Source organism: Rhineura floridana, chromosome 1 (assembly GCF_030035675.1).
Source record: "Rhineura floridana isolate rRhiFlo1 chromosome 1, rRhiFlo1.hap2, whole genome shotgun sequence".
Lineage (NCBI taxonomy): Eukaryota > Metazoa > Chordata > Lepidosauria > Squamata > Rhineuridae > Rhineura > Rhineura floridana.
This window is the reverse complement of record NC_084480.1, coordinates 295979250-295996592: the sequence shown is the minus strand read 5'-3', so window position 1 is coordinate 295996592 and position 17343 is coordinate 295979250. Positions and strand designations below refer to the sequence as shown.

Sequence of the window (17343 nt, the reverse complement as noted above, 5' to 3'; positions counted from 1 at the left end):
TGACAGTATTTCCATCTAGTCCGCGTTTGACCAGTTTGCTAATCAAAAGGTCGTGGGGGACTTTGTTAAACGCTTTGCTGAAATCTAGATAGATGACATCTACAGCATTTCCACCATCTACTAAGCTAGTGACCTGATCAAAAAAGAGATGAGATTAGTTTGACAGGATTTTTTCTTGACAAACCCATGCTGGCTCCTACTAATCACAGCATTGTCATCTAGATAGTTGCCAATGGACTCTTTTATTATCTGTTCTAATATCTTTCCCAGTATTGAAGTCAGACTGACCGGCCTGTAATTCCCCGGATCTTCTTTTTTACCCTTTTTAAAGAGTGGGACGATGTTTGCCCGTCTCCAATCCTCCGGCACCTCTCCCATTCTCCATGATTTCTCAAAGATGATGGCAAGAGGTTCCGAGAGTACATCAGCGAGTTCCTTCAATACTCGGGGATGCAGTTCATCAGGCCCTGGACATTTGAACTCATTTAGGTTAACTAGGTATTTCCTGACTATCTCCTTATCAATCTTGAACTGCAATCCCAACCCCTTACTGAGATTGCTACCAAAGCAAGGTTGCACACTGTTCCCTTTTTGGGAGAAAATGGAGGCAAAATAGGCGTTGAGCAGTTCTGCCTTTTCCTTGTTATCTGTCAACATTTTGCCATCCTCATTGAGCAGCAGTCCCACCGTTTCCTTGGTCTTTCTCTTGCTTCGAACATATCTGAAAAACCCCTTTTTGTTGTTCCTCGCTTCCCTCGCCAGCCTCAGCTCATTCTGGGTTTTAGCTTTCCTTACGCTATTCCTGCAAGCCCGAGCCGCTCATCGGTACTCTTCCTTGGTGATGCGTCCTTCCTTCCATTTTTTATACATGCTCTTTTTTATTTTTACCTCCTCCACCAGTCTTCCGTGTAGCCACATTGGCTTTTTCCAATGTCTTCCGTTTTTCTTCCTCTTTGGAATTGTTTGCGATTGCGCTTTTTGTAATACGTTCTTCATGAACTCCCACGCTTCTTGGGCTCCTTTTTTCTTTAGTCTATCTAGCCACGGGATCCTACCCATCATTTCCCTGAGCTTGCTAAAATCGGCTTTCCTGAAATCCAAGGTCCATATTTGACTATATTCTTCTTTGGCTTTCCCCAGAATCACGAATTCCAGCATTACGTGGTCACTTTCCCCCAAGGTACCGACCGCTTTAATTCCCATGACCAATTCGTCCGTGTTAGTTAAGATCAGGTCCAGGATTGCCGATCCCCTTGTTCCTTCTACTTTTTGAAAGAGGAAATTATCAGCAAGGCCCATCAGGAATTTGTTGGAGGCTTTGTGCTTCGCAGAGTTTGTCTCCCAGAAGATATCTGGGTAGTTAACATCCCCCATCACTACTACTTCTTGCCTCCTTGAGATTTCAGAGATTTGTTTGAGAAAGGCCTCGTCTACCACCTCTTCTTGGCCAGGGGGTCTGTAGTAGACACCTACTACCATGTCGGTTTTATTTGTTTCTCCATTTATTTTTACCCAAATGGTCTCTATCGGACCACTTTGTTCGCTGTCTTGGATTTCCATAGAGGTGTATTTGTCTTTGACGTATAACGCTACTCCCTCTCCTTTTCTGTTGCTTCTATTCTTTCTGTAGAGTTTATATCCTTGAATGCCTATGCTCCAATCATGGGAGTCATCCCACCAAGTCTCTGTTATCCCTCTGTTATCCCAATTACATTACCATTGGCCTCCACCTGTGGACCATTAAAGTTGCTGTCAAATTGTCAGGATAAAAACCCCACTGTTGAAGGATCATTGGTCAGGCTGTGGATATGAAGGAAAATGAAGACCAAAGAGCATTCTAATGAAGGGAGAGGTAATGTAATACAAATGCATATATTAGGAAAAGGGTACAAAATAATATCCAAGTGTTTGAATATCCCAGTGAGCACAGTTGGATCAATAATCAGGAAGTGGAAGCTACATCACAGCACCCAGGCACTGCCAAGAAAAGGCTGTCCCTCAAAACTCAGTGCTTGAACAAGAAAGAGACTTGTGAGAGAAGCCACAGAGAGGCCAACCATCACTTTGAAGGAGCTATAGAGTTCATTGGCTGGGATTGGAGTAATGGTGCACCAGTCAACCATATGACAAGCTCTGCATAACACTGGCCTGTATGAGAGGATGGCAAGAAAGAAGCCGTTACTCAAAAAGTACCATCTGAAAGCACGTCTAGAGTTTGCCAGAAAGCATGAGAGTGCCCCAGGTCCGATGTGGGAAAAGGTCTTGTGGTCAGATAAGATAAAGATGGAGGTTTTTGGCCAAAACTATGAGTGGTGCAAAACTAACACTGCCCATGCCTCAAGACACACCATCCCTACAGTGAAGTATGGTGGTGGCAACATCATACTGTGGGGGTGCTTCTCAACAGCAGGGACTGGGCATCTTGTTAAAATGGAAGGAGGAATGGTTGGAGAAAAATACAGGGAAATACTGCAAGAGAACCTGCTTCAGTCTACTAAAAAACTGAAGCTTGGGAGGAAATTCACTTTTCAGCAGGACAGTGGTCACAAGCACAAGACCAAAGCAACATTGGAGTGGCTCAAGAACATAAAGGTGAATGTCTAATAGTGGCCCAGTCAAAATCCCGATCTCAATCCTGTTGAGAATCTGTGACGTTCTTTGAAAATTGCAGTCCACAAGCAATGTCCAACCAAACTGGAGCAAATCTGCCAAGAAGAATGGGCCAAACTCCCTCTGACACTGTGTGCAAAGCTGGTACATGCCTACCCCAAAAGACTTAAAGCTGTTATTGCAGTGAAAGGTGGCTCTACCAAATATTAGTGTGTGTGTGTGTGGGGGGTTGAATACTTATGCAAGCAACATGTTACAGATTTTTATGTTTCTTACAAACATTTCCCAACATAAAACCAATGACATCTTACAATAATTGATTTTGAGTTTCAGTGTTTCAAAATAAAATATCATAAAGCACGAAATTAAAATTTACCATTTGCAATTCAGTAATATGAGAGCATTGGTCAGGGGTCTGAGTACTTTTGCCAGGCACTGTATTTGAGAGGATATTCAAGGGGAAAAATCTGGTGTCGGGAAAGCTGCTGAAGTTCGGAGCAAACAGGATCACTCCACAAAGATGGAGTATATGTGGATCTGGACCATTGAGAAATCTGGTGCCAAATCTGAAGTTGGTGGAATTTTTGCCTATCCTTAGTCAAAAGCAGGGAGGGGGGAGGGAGTTATAGCTAGTTTTTTTATTTCCCAACAATAAATGTGGGGAAGGACGAACAAAGCTGACAGACAGACCCTCAGCTTCAGACTCATGTATGTTATTTCCCAAAGCACCAAATCTGTGTCTGAACTAAATCTTGTAGAAGGAGCACACCCCTTGATTCTAGAATGTGATAACTTGGAAATGGTGGATTCATCAGTCTCAGATTGTCCTCAAATGGTCTCAGGATCATTCCCTGGCATCTTTGATGCTTAACTCATTTAGGCTGCAATCCTATAATGCTTACCTGGAAGTAAGTCTCATTTAATTATATGGGTTTTACTTCTGAGTAGGCATACATAGATTGCACTGTTAGAGATTTAATACTATACCTTTAATGAGTATGAAACAGCTAGGGAGCAGAGCAAGCATGTGAGGAGGCATTGTGCAAGCTATGACACTGAGGCCCATTGAAGTGATCCAAGGCCCACAGGTGAGACTGAGTCCACCATTTGATGAAGCCCTGGTCTAATATAAATTTCCTCCCCAAAATCTGTTAATCAAATTGAGAGATAATCCAGCAAGTTGAAATAATGTTGGTTTTAATTCATTATTTCTTAGAACAAAATTAATGGAAAACTCTAAGCTTCTTTGATCACATGAATTAAGGTTACAGTTCTAAACACCCTGCAGTGTACACAGTGGGATAAAGGATTGCACTGTTAGTTGGAAAAACATTATCCTCTTAATACGGAAAATGTTAACTTCTTAATAGACAAACAAAAACCAGGCATGCAATATTCCATTGAAGTGAACATTAACAACTTCAGTAGCAGCAGTCAAAATTAATATTCTGCAATCTCTTCTTTACTTCTATTATATTTACCCAGCATGCTTTTACATTGACTGGGGATACCAAAGCTGGTAGTTCTGATTTCTGATGCAGATTGCCAACTGTATCTTGGTTTACTTTCCATCAGGGCATAAACCATTAGAGATTAATTGTGCAAGTGTTTTAAGAGTAGGGGTGTGGATCCAAATGCATATCTGATTTAAGCTCACAGTTCCTTAACACAAGGATATTTGACATTCTGTGAAGTTTGAAGATATTTGAGACAATGGAACAGGAAAAAAAACAATGGAAATAAGGCAAAACTTATTTGTACAAGCTGAAAAGTGTTGTGAATAATAATGTCCCCCCTTTTTATTGATATGTTCAATTTTAGCCTGGATGCAACAGTGCAGTTTTCTTGTGATGAAGACTACGTGCTACAGGGGGCAAAAAGTATCACTTGTCAAAGAATAGCAGAGGTTTTTGCTGCATGGAGTGATCATAGACCAGTATGCAAAGGTAAAAACATGATTAATTTATACTGCTTGCCAGTTTTCAGTTTTTTCATATTCTAATAACAATCACCTGGAAGTATTGTTGAAAAGTAATGTACTGATTTTTTGTTGTCACATGCTAATTGCTTCATACTTATTTGTTAACAGATTTGGTTCACTGCATTTCTTTATAACTCTCACACCACAACGTGAGAATACCTTTACCAGAACTTTTACTTTTCAAGAATGTGAGGACTTTATTTTACCATAATGACTGATAATAAATCTGCTTTGGGCCATTGGTTTTGCTTCCTCTCCTCTAGACAGAAGTAGGATAGAGGTAGCAGGAAAAAGCACTGTCCCCAAATCCTAACATGCCAAAGGCAAGCCTTGAACTACTTTCCCTTTATAACTAGGGCAAAGCCACACATTATAGTAATGCTCTGAGTTCTTTCGACCAGGACAATAAAACGAGGGTGCTGTCAAGCTCCAGGCAGGTCACAATATTTGGCTAGAAGCTTCAGTTTGGTTTGATAAGGCACAAGCTGTGGAGGATCTTATTTAAAACATTTTGTAGACCTGTGTATTCATAGGAACTCATTTGGAAGTATTGATTGGCTTAGTGATGCAAAGACTTGTTGCCTCACCAGCAGTCTGTTGCTTCTCCCTTGCTTCTTTCTTTCATACACTTGCAAAAGCACACTTTCCAATCCTCTTGAACTAAGGAGCTTCACTCACCCACTGATAATTGCTAGTGAAGGACATATTACTTCTAAAGAGGTTGGACAAGACACTGTTCTTTCTGAATCTAGTTGTATGTTTTATATCCTTCACTTTTGTACATTAGACTTCTCATCATAAATTCCTTGGTAACATGCAATTCTGTTTTTAATCTTTTTGTTTCTTGGACACTAATAACATGAGCCTTTCTCCTACCCCATTCTTGAGCCAGTTTTCATCATGCCTTCTTAGTTTGATCCCATTCTCTTTAGCCAAGCTTTGGCAGCTTGTTGAAAGCTGTAACTATTTCACAAAACTCTGGCTCATTATCATTATTCTAAGCAGTAAGTTGTTTCCTGGTTTATGCAGACTCAAGCTGAATCTAAATGTTTATTATTTTACTTCATAATCTTTCTAGGTTTCAAGTGAGAGCCAGTGTGTGTAGTGGATAATGTGTCAGACTGGGACCTGGAAGACCAGGATTCAAATCCCTACTTGGCCATGGAGTTCACTGGGTGACCTTGGGCTAGTCACTGTTTCTCAGCCTAGCCTACCTCATAGGGTTGTTGCAAAGATAACATTGGAAGGGGAGAACCATGTTTGTATGCCACCTTGAGCTTCTTGGAGGAAAGGTGGAATATAAATGTAATAGACAAATAAGAAACTCTCACTTTATTAGATCTCACTAGATAACTCAGTCATTCTCCTCTGGAATGTCAAGATAAAGCTGGACTGATAATTTAACCGGCTTCAATTTCAGCAAATCAGGAACTCCTTTTGATTTGATAAATCAAATAATAAATAAATAAAATAAATAAAAAATAAATTAAATAACTTCTTATAAACTCAGTTGATCACTGCACTGTGCAGGTGAGGGCCTCCTGCAGATACCATCTTATCAGGAGGTCCATTCTGCACAATATAGGAAGCGGACCTTTAGTGTTGTGGCACCTACCTTTTAGAATTCTCTCTCTTTAAATATTAGACAGGCGCCACCTCTGTTACCTTTTCAGCGCCTACTGAAGGCCTTCCTCTTTCAACAAGTCTTTTAGGTAGAGACTGTATCCCAGTCTGCATCTGTATTGGAATTGCTTTTTAAGATTTTTTTAAAGTTGTTTTTAAGAGGTCTTTTGTATCTTTAAAAGTTGTGCAGGCGGAAGGGAGAATCCCACCTTGTGGTTTTTCCCATTACAGGGTTGCAAGAACACCTGCACTTGGCTGACTTTCTCTTCTCCTAAACATACAGCATCAGTCTTAGGGATTGAACCTGGCAACCCTAGTTTCTGTTGTCTTTTCAGCCCCTATTGAAGAACTTCTTTCTTCAACAAGTAGAGACCTTTATCTTTTTAAGTAGAGACCTTTATCTCAGTCTGCATCTGAGTTGATTTTTTTTTTTAAAAAATATGTTTTTAAGATGTTTTTCTTCCTTTATCGCATGTAGTTTGCTGCACTAGGCTCATTTGGGAGGCAGGAGAAGAGCTCCCCCCCCCAGCAGAACAACAGAGCAGAGTTGTTAGCTGAGCTCCAGTGCCAGAGTGATTTAACAGTCAGCCTCTCTTCCCAGAGAATTCTGGTGATTGTAGCTCTGGGAGGGGGATAGGGTGTCTCCTAGCAACTCTCAGCACCCTCCACAAACTACACTTCCCAGGATTCTTTGGGGGAAGCCATTACTGTTTAAAGTGGAATAAAAGTCTGGTGTAGGTGTGACCAGGTACAGCTTTGGTTTAAATTTGAGTGGGAGACTACATGTATCCGTTGTAGAATAAAAAAATGGAGGTAATCCTGAAAAATAATGATACTGTTCACAATGTTTTCCTTTTGGGAAAAAAATGGGCTTTCCCTCTGCCCAGTGCCCACCCACCCAATCTCCTCCCCCCTACTCTTCCTCTCTCCCTGCCCCTCCTCCAGGCCAGTTTCACCTATGCTAAGCATTATTACACACAAATAAATCCCATGAAACTCAGTAAGCATGGAAATGATCACACCTGCCTTCCCGTCCTCCCCCCTATCCCTCCCTCCTGCACCTCCCCTCCCTTCCTCTCCTGCCCCTTCCCCTCTCCCCCTGCCCCATCCCTCCCTCTCCCTTCTCCTTCTCCTACCTCATGGTCAGTTTCACCTATTTAAGCATGATTGCATGGGAGTAAATCCCACTGAACTCAATAAGTATGCAAATGATCAAACCTGCCTTTCTCCTCCCCTCCCCCTTTCCCCTCCCCTCCCCCTCCTCCTTTCCCCTCCCCTCCCCCTCCTCCTTTCCCCTCCCCTCCCCCTCCTCCTTTCCCCTCCCCTCCCCCTCCTCCTTTCCCCTCTCCTCCCTATCCCCCTCCCTCTTCCCTCCTCATTTCCTCTTTGCTCCCTGCCCCTTCTCTGCTGTGGTCAGTTTCACTTATCCTAATTGTGATTGCATGGGGGGGAATCCAACTGAACTCAAAATAAGCACACACATGATCAAACTTGCCCTCCTCCTCTCCTCTTCCTCCCACCTGGTCCCCTCCCCCTCCCCCCTGCTGTCCTTCCTCCTTCCCTCCTCCCTCCCCCCACTGTCCTCCCTCCTCCCTCCCTCCCTCCCCCTTCTCCTCCTTCCCTGTGGTCAGTTTCACCTATCCTGAGCATGATTGTGGAGAAATAAATCCCACTGAACTCAGTAAGCATGCAAATCCCACTGAACCCAGTGAGCATTCTCGCCATTCTGTTCAGGGTCCCATTTCTTACCTCCTGGATTAAAAAGCAGAGAAATTATGGATAGGCAAAAAACCCTTGTGGTTTAAGAACATACTTATAGCTGACAGATATTTCTATCAAATTTTAAAAAGCAGGAAAATTGGGCAGCTATAGTGAATGCACCAGGGGAGCAGGAGACCTGACCTCCTCTCTGAGATATTGTACCGCCCTACAAATTTGTAAAAATGCAAACACAATTTGGGTTGATCTTTCACAGTCCAATCCACTTCCTATGTAGCTTGGAAGAATTTGGTGACATGTGCCTCTGAGCAGGAAAAGGTCAGATCTTCTGCTCCCCCGGTTTACCAGGTAAGTGGGTATAGGATTACCACTTTGCTCCCAGATAAGTGCATTTAGAATTGCAGCTTTTAGCAGTTTACGTGTGTGCAGTATTGCTGTACCTGTTTTTAATAAATAAGGCATGAAAGAAACATACAGTCTAGGAATTTACATCCTGAAGACAGACTGACTTTCATTTTTATAAGAATTGTGCTTTCTAAACTGCATTTCTTTTTCCTCTCATTTTCTGTCCCTTGAATATCTTTTTCTTTTGGATTGTAATGTTCATGCATTGCTTTACATCTATCAATCCTACACACATAAATAAATGATAGCAAACAAACAAGAAACATTACATTTTAATTTGTGTTTTGGTTGGAAGTACATGTGAAATAACTCTTAGATTTTTTTAAAAAAAGATTGAAAGCCAACCAGTTGCATAGGAAATACCAATCTGTTCATATATATATTCTTCAGTGAAACATTCTCCATTCAGTTTTTTTATATTAAAAGAATTGCATTTTCTAAATTCAGGATTTATCTTGCTTAAATATAATTTACTTTGTTAAAAGCTTGCAGGTTTATTACAAACATGCTGTGTTCCTGACATGATCAGATTCATTTAAAGCTGACTTTATTGTTCAGTAAAAATAGTTCTAATAAAATCTTATTGCCATATAATGCATTGTTCATAAATTACTTTTAAATGATATACAAGCATTCTTTAGACAATGACAGCAGATATTATCCCAAAGAAGATTTTCATTAAAAATAGAAAAGATTCCAATTACGTGCTTGGTTTCAATTCAGCAACGCAAGCTTTAGGAACTCCCGATTTACTGCTTCTTGTTATATGCCACTCAGTTGGGAGTTGTAGTTTGTAATCTATATCTGAAGTAAGCCTCACATTTTCTGTTACTACCACACAGCTTGGAAGAGTCTCCAACATAACCCACTTCTTTCTAGTGCTGGTATTTTTTTTTTCTTCAGTGCGCATGCAAGCTACATGACTATTCTCAGGGCTGTTAAAAATTTACCCTCCTGGATTCATATGCAGTGTTATGAAAGCCTTCAGAATAAACAAAGAGAAAATATGTGTGTATAATAATCACAGACTGTAAAAAAAAAAAAGCCAAATCCTCAAAAAAGGTTCACAGGAATAGATGTGGGTTTAAAGTAGAGGGGTGGTGGTGCATGCTATCCTTGTTCCTAAAAATCCCCTATGAATGCCGGATACAGTTCCAACCTTCGCATGTTAAATGTGTTGGTCTTAAGAGAAATTCTAACCATGTTCATTTGAATGCTGTTAGAAGCCTCGCAGTGATCCAGTACCCTGCATAATCAGAGTTCCTGGGCACAAGAAGGATTCTTACCATATCAGCTTAGCTAGGATTGGGGAGAAATTTGGCAAAAGTAAATTCCAGTGCAGAGTCACCAGTCTACACCATGCAGATTGGATTAGGTGTTTGCTGGACAATTTGTACTCTGTCTATTTACTTTGCAAAACTCATAGTGGATGGTCTGAGGGCTGCCTTTGTCCTCTCTCTCTCTCTCTCTCTCTCTCTCTCTCTCTCTCTCTCGTCATTTACTGCTGCCTTCAGGTAGCTGGCCAGTGCACAGGAGCCATGATGGCATCTATACTTTTTCCTATACAACTCTCCCTGGGACTAATGGCTCATCATGAAGTTGCATTGCTCTCAGGGGGACTTGCTGCTATGTTTTCAATGCACATAGTGGCAGAGGGCCCATGAGTTAGCTAACCACTTGTAGGCTGCTGCAATTATATTTTAAAAGCAAGCAACAGAAGACAGAGAGGCAGCCATCTGACCAACCTGTTGTTGTTTTAACTTTTAAAAAAAGTTCTGTGCAGTTTTTTTGAAGAATTTATGTAGATTCTTCCTAAAACATGTGCATGGAATCAGGACAGAGCAGGCATTACTCCAGTTACATGTGGCCGAGGGACCAGCTGTAACATAGTCTTAGGCCTAACTTTAAAACAAATGTGGGTAGAATCTCCCTACAGACTTTTGTCAACATGCAAAGGGTGGGAGATGTTGGAGTGGGGCCACACATACAGGATCATTAGGTGGAGACAGCATGGGCAGTCCCACATCCCTACAACATTTTAGTCTTCATGTGTTATTTTGAATGCCTGAAAGAAAGCTACATTGGATGTGTAGCTCAATGTCCATTCCCATCTATAGCTTGATCAGGGGCTGGAGGGCAATACAATTGCCAGCACAACATTCTAAAACAGCATTCTGTGCTATGGGATGAGTTCCCATTTTCCTTCCCAAGGAGCAGCAGAGCAGGAGAACAAAGATTGTGAACACAGGTGCAAAAATGTGCAAAAGAATAGACAATAAAAGGTTTCTTATGAACACTTTCTCAAGAACACTAATTTAGAATGTGCACTCTGGTACATGGAGTCTACTGGAGCAGCAAGAAAAACACTGAACTCTGGATTTGTGTTTGGATGCAGTCCCAGCCATTAAGATCAATGTGTGATGTTCCATTGACTGAAACAGGTTGTGGATTATATTCTCTCTTTTAGAAGAGATGAGCCTGCACTGTTTTCAGTACTGTAATTGTCATTAGCACTTCAGATAATCAATGGGCTAATAAGCAAAGATGTTTAATGAGTCATTCAATATTGCAGGCTGGATTTTGAAAAGAGACTACACTGAAGGGTAATCAGGGTGGGGGAAGAGAACTAGTTCATATATGCAGTTTTCTTTCTCAGTACAAAAATATTGATTCCTCAGAGAACTGCACTGAGCATGAAGGACACTATTAAAGTCTTCCTGGCTTCATTTCCTCCAAGTTCTTCAATAATTTCATACAATGAAGTTGCAAACTTTGTAGTTTTAAGTTTTTTTTTTTAAAAAATAGAATTTAGCTTAACAGTGCTTCTCAGATTTACATACTACTTGTGCAGTCTTATGCATGTCTGCTCAGTGGAGCTTACTTTTTAATAGGTATGTTTAGCCTAAATTTGGCTGCAAGCTTTAATTTGTTTCTAGATAAATAAGCAAAACTGTTACCTGTAACAGTTATATGTAGGCTGCAGTTCTATGTACACTTTGTTAGGAATGCATCCTGTTGAAATCAGTATAGCATACTTCTAAGTAAACATACACAGGAGCAGTCTATTAGTATAGCGACCGCTCCTGAAAAAGCCCACCCTGGACCCATTGGTTTGCGACAACTACCACCTGCTTGCAAATACCCCCTTCTTCGGGAAGGTGATTGAGAGGGTTGTGGTGCAGCAATTGCAATTACTCTTGGATTAAACAGATTATCTTGAGCCATTCCAATCTGGGTTCAGGCCTGATTATGGGACTGAATTGGACTTGGCTGCCTTGATGGATTATCTTTTTCAAGAGAAGGACAGGGGGAATGCAACCCTGTTACTCTTACTTGATCTTTCAGCAGCTTTTGATACCATTGACCATGGTATCCTTCTGGGCCGACTTGGTGAGATGAGTACTGAAGGCACTGTTTTACAGTGGTTCTGATCCTATCTCCTGGGTCATTTTCAGAGAATAGCATTGGATGATTATCTTTTGGCACCCTGGCAGTTGTGCTGTGGGATGGCCACAGGGTACCTTCTTGTCCTTCATGCTGTTTAACATGTATATGAAGTAGTCATCAGGAGATTTGGGGTGAGGTGTCAGCAGTACTCTGACGATATCCAGCTCTGTTTCTGTGTAAACCTTGAACTGGGAGAGGCCATGCAAGCCCTGGACTGCTGCCTGGACCTGGTGGTGGGCTGGATGAGAGCCAGTAAACTGAGCCTGAATCCTAGCAAAATGGAGATGCTGTGGGTTGGTGGTTCCTGAGTTTCAATAATTGGTCAGTTACCTCTTTTGGATGGGGTTGTACTCCTTCTGAAAGAGCAGGTCTGTAGTCTGGGGGTGCTGCTTGATTCATCTTTGTCACTAGAGGCCCAAATGACCTCAGTGGCTAGGACTGCCTTTTATCAGCTTCAGCTGGTAAGACAGCTGTGGCCGTTTCTGGACCAGGATAGCCTGACCACTGTTGTCCATGCAGTGGTAACCTCCAGGCTGGATTACTGTAATGCACTGTATGTGGGGCTACCCTTGAGGTTGGTCCAGAAGCTGCAGCTGGTGCAAAATGCAGCAACAAGACTGCTTACTGGGGCAGGATATCGCCAACATGTCACCTAGCTGCTAAAAGAATTGCATTGGCTACCTATTAGCTACTGGATTAAGTTCAAGGTTTTAGTTTTAGTGTACAAAGCCCTATACACTTTGGGACCAGAATACCTGAAAGAGCGTCTTTTCCCTTATATACCCAGTCAGTCACTGCGCTCTGCAGGTGAGGACCTCCTGCAGATACCATCTTATAAGGAGGTCCATTCTGCACAACACAGGAAGTGGACCTTTAGTGTAGTGGCACCTACCCTCTGGAATTCCCTCCCCTTAGACAGACACCATCTTTGTTATCTTTTCAGCACCTACTTAAGATCCCTTCTTCCTACAATGGCCTTCTAGTGACTGGCCTTGCCTGAAGGCACTTCAACCCTGCTTGCCAGAAGCAAGTAGTCTAGATTAGGGGCTCATCCAAATGGAGCGGGATAATCCACGTTTTCCATATCCGGTTCGTCATCTGACAGTCCTCACTTTGCCTGTTTGTTCGCTCTTTCCCAATAAAAAACCCGCTTTTTTTGCACCCACACACGCAGCGAGAGGACCCGTACTAATTTTCGCTTTTTCCCAGCATCGCCCACAACACTCCCCCCTATCAGCCAATTGGTCCACAAAAATATAACGTGTGATCCTCTCCCCCTTTTCAACAAAGCACAACAAGGCGCATGCGCCTAAACGTACGTGCATGAAAGTTTGAATTTCCTGATGGTTTGGTAGTAGTGGCTGTAATGGAGTTCCTTGTCGCTCACCACTCTGGAGCAGCGCCGGCCGGGGATGTGTGTCTCCAGGTGTCCCTGACCATCCAGGGGGATTGTGGGCACTGCAAGGGATCAGCGCTTGTAATCGCTGGGCGAATCCCCCCATAACCCTTAGGCTCATTCACTGCAGGGTTCAGCCCCGGACCGTTATGCGGCTTGGCGGCAGGAATGCTGCCCCTGAGAGAAGCAAACAGCCCCCCCCACGAGTGGCCACTCTTGGCTCGGGCAGGGAATGTGGGCAAACAGCTCTGCATGCTGCTGTGTCAATCTGCGCTGAAGTGACCAGCACAGGCTTTGCGGTGTTCCCTCTGATAAAAGAAACATGCAAACCACTTATATGCCTATAATTCCTGTATTTTTGTTTGTTTGTATTTGCAATATTTCGCAAAACTGACTGTATGCTTTTCTACCTTTACGCATATTAACGTTTCTGGAGATACACATGATTGCAATTCCACTTATTTCTCCAGAACAGCAAGTAACGATGTGTCATGTCTAGGAAGGCAGACCACCAGTCTCTATGGTTGCAGGTGGCTGAGACGCTCTAGCAAACCACTTATATGCCAATAATTCCTGTGGGCTTTTTGCTTGTATTTGTGATATTTCGCAAAAGCGACTGTATGCTTTTCAGCTCAGCTGGGCTGCGGAGAACCTGCAGGCCGTGGTTGAAATTTACAAGACTCAAAGAGAGTAGCCTTGCAAGCAGGAAAACGAAATTGATTAAGGGTGCATGAGTGTCTGTAATCCAAGAGGAAAGCCTCTATTTCTCTTCTCCCCCCCTCTCCTTCAACTCTAGATGCCTGGAAGCAAAGACCAATACGTTCAAGAAGGGCATTTGATGCGGGGGGTGAGGGGTGAGAGGTGGAGGTTAGGCAAAGATAAATATTTTCTCCCTTGAAAAAGTTTACAAACAACCACAATTGCACATCTCATCCTGAGTGGCTGCCCAGTTTGCAGGCTGGCTAAAAATTAACTGCTGTTGCTGCTTCTGCACAAATGCACTTTTTTGCATCTGCGCAGTAGAAGTTGCAGCCCCCCCCCACACCACACCATTGCTGTGATAGGTTCCTTTTTCCCGGGATTCGAGCACATGCACAAAAGTGGAAATACGCAATTGGCTGAGAATGAGGGAAGGGATATGGGGAACTGCCCAAGAACCGCCCATCAAATGCCCACAGCTGTAAAGTCCATGGTATTGCATCCGAGTGCCTGAAGGTACAGCGGATGATTCTGTTAGCGGATATATAGATGCGATGAGCCGGCCCGAACCAGGTAGAAGTGAATATAAAACGACTTGACACACAGCAGAGCTTCTTTAGGAAAGACTTTACTTTGCAGTGCACAAATAAGTCCTTTTAAACATTTCGTAGGTACACTCACATATATCTGAATACCGGCAACACCTCCACGTCTAACACATGCAACCCCCCACACTTTTCTTACTCTATTGTTCTTTCTTTTATAAGCCCTAGATGTATATTGGTAATCCGTTGCAGCTGAGTACCTGCTGCAACCTGAGCCTTTGTTTAGTTTTCAAGTTAACTCTTTATTCCCCTGCTTTCCGAGGGGATCAAGTAAAAGAACAAGAACTGCAAATCATTGGTCGGTAACATTCCCCCACCTTTGATACGTGAGGAATGCAGGTTATACAGTTTACATTTTGGTTGGTGTAATCATTTCAATCTCATGTTACAGACATGTATATTTCACATTGTACGTTTAGCTCCTGTTATTGATTCATCTAGTTGTTCCATCCAATACCTTTCCCCATCTACCATAGTGAACCAAACTTTAAAATCTTGTTCAGTCCAGTCATCGTCCTTTTCTCGGTTTTGAGTTGCTTTCACCTGTGCAACTGTAAACCTGTCTGGAGGTATTCCTAGATTGGATCTCTGCGATCGACGGGGCTGAATATCCAGGATTTGCTCTGTTTGATTCGTTTCACCTCCCCATCCTCGCCATTACCTTCCTCCTCCTTTAAACGAATGGCAGGTTGGCTTTCCCTATTGGATCCTGGGGATGCTGTTGTACTGTCTACTCCACCGTTAACTATTTCTGTTTTATCGACCATGTGTATCTTGGGTGAATCGGGTTCTTTTCTCTCTCCATGCGTTTGCTGTTGTCTTTTAGCATCACGTGTGTGTGATGGTTTCCTGTCCCAGAACAACACTAGGTCTTCCCTAGATTCAGGGGGTTCTGGGTTCCATGTGGTTACTTCCAGGCTCAAAATCACCCTTTGAGTGTTTACCACCCATACCCTGTGTGCACCCTTTTCATACCCTAAGATCAACCCTTTTAGCCTTTCTTGATTAGGTTCTCCGTTTCTACGTACTCTGGGTATGTGCACCCAGCATACAGCACCAAAAGGGTGGATGTGTGCATGTTTGGGCTTACGTCCATACAGCATTTCATACAGTGTTCTGTCAATTGCTATGGAGTACAGCCTATTTATTACATAATTGGCATACATAGCTGCTTCACCCCAATAACATGATGACAAGTTACTGTCATGCAGCATAGCACGCATCATATTTTGTAAGCTTTTGTTACGGCGTTCTGCTGTTCCGTTCTGATGTGGCGACCAAGAGGCCGTGAGAGAATGTTTTATGCCACTTTCTTTAAGGAACCGCTGAAATGAGTTGGAGAGGAATTCTCCTCCTGTGTCTGAATGCAACTGTGCCACCTTAACTGCATGTTTCGCCTCTACCCACTTTACAAAATGACGTATGTTTTGTTCTGCTTCGGCTTTTGCCTTGAGCAGGTATACAAAGCCATATTTTGTAAAATGATCTACCAGGACTAAATAAAATCTGGCGCCTCCTTTGGATTTACGGAAGGGACCTGCCAAATCCATGCTAAGCAGCTCAAACACCCTGCTAGCTTTACAATCGCTGTTTTTCTTTATGGGTGCCGCTTCTGCTTTCGTCTCTTTACACACTGTGCATTCCATATATTGTTTACAACTTTTATATACAATATCAGCGCTGTGCTTGGGCATTAACTGGAGGGTTGAGAAACTTATATGCCCCAGTTTCCTATGGTAGTCATGTATACAGCCATCATGGGTGGGTTTGTTCAGCACAACATTTACCTTGACTTTGGGGATTTGTTCTATAACATATAGTGCATTCTGTAAACATCCCTTTACTTGCACCTCCCCCTTTTTACTTATTGTGCACACCCCTTTCGAGAACATAACATCATATTGCATGTTGTTCAGTTTTGAAACAGACATTATGTTTGTTTCCATCTTTGGGACATACAATAAACTGGTCAAAAGACATTCTACATATACAGTTCCCCTCCCCAGTACCTCTCTTTTCGTCCCATCTGCCAATATTACATGTTCACATACGGACGAGAGCATATTGAACTGGTTCTTATTGTTGAGTAAAAAACGGGTTGCTCCGGAGTCGACCACCCACGCTGTTCCTGATTTCTTCTCTTCCTCTTCTTTATTGCTTGTTACGACCCTTACTGACATAAACTCCTTATCTCGTTCGGATCTTCTTTGTATTTTACAGTCTTTTCGTAGATGTTTGTTGGAACCACATCTGTAGCATTTCTTTTCCATGTAGTCCTTAGTGTCGTCTCTTCTCCTCGCTGTACTGGCGGCAGCTTGCTTCGTGCTCCTTTCTTTTTGTCTCTCCCATTCTTGGAGAAGTTTTTTGGAAACGTATTCTACAGTCAGTTGTTCATCTGGCATTGCCTCTAACGCACAAATCGCTGCGTCATATGAGGCGTCTAGCGAAGATAGCAGTACGTACACTTGTTGCTGATCTGAGTAAGTTACGTCTCTGTCTTGCAGTTGTGCAAACAAACTTCTTATAGTAGTTAGATGGTCGTGCATGCTTACGTTTTCTTGCAATCTAGTTTGGAACAGTCTCCTTGCAAGTAATACTTTACTGCCAGCTGTTGTTTTCACATGCACGTTACGGAGTGCTTCCCAGACATCCTTGGCTGTCTCTTTATCTCTTACATTGATTAGTTGAGAGTCTTGCACTCACAGAATCACGGTGGCTTTCGCCCTCTGGTCTTGGCGTTGCCATTCCTCTGTGGGGTCAGTGGGAGCATCGGTTTCAATGACATGCCATAAATCCTCACCGATCAGAAGCATTTGCATTTTTATTTTCCAACTCGTATAATTATTGTTGTTGAGACG

General features: G+C 42.6%; 1 protein-coding gene across 3 annotated transcripts in view; it reads left to right on the top strand.

Annotated features, from left to right (window-relative positions):
* Positions 1-17343, top strand: part of CSMD3 (CUB and Sushi multiple domains 3) — a 1044618-nt gene that overhangs the window by 521701 nt on the left and 505574 nt on the right. For all 3 annotated transcript variants that reach the window (XM_061605340.1, XM_061605331.1, XM_061605321.1), the window contains one exon: positions 4432-4556. In XM_061605340.1, coding sequence (XP_061461324.1) covers positions 4432-4556 — 125 coding nt within the window. The remainder of the gene's footprint in view (positions 1-4431; positions 4557-17343) is intronic.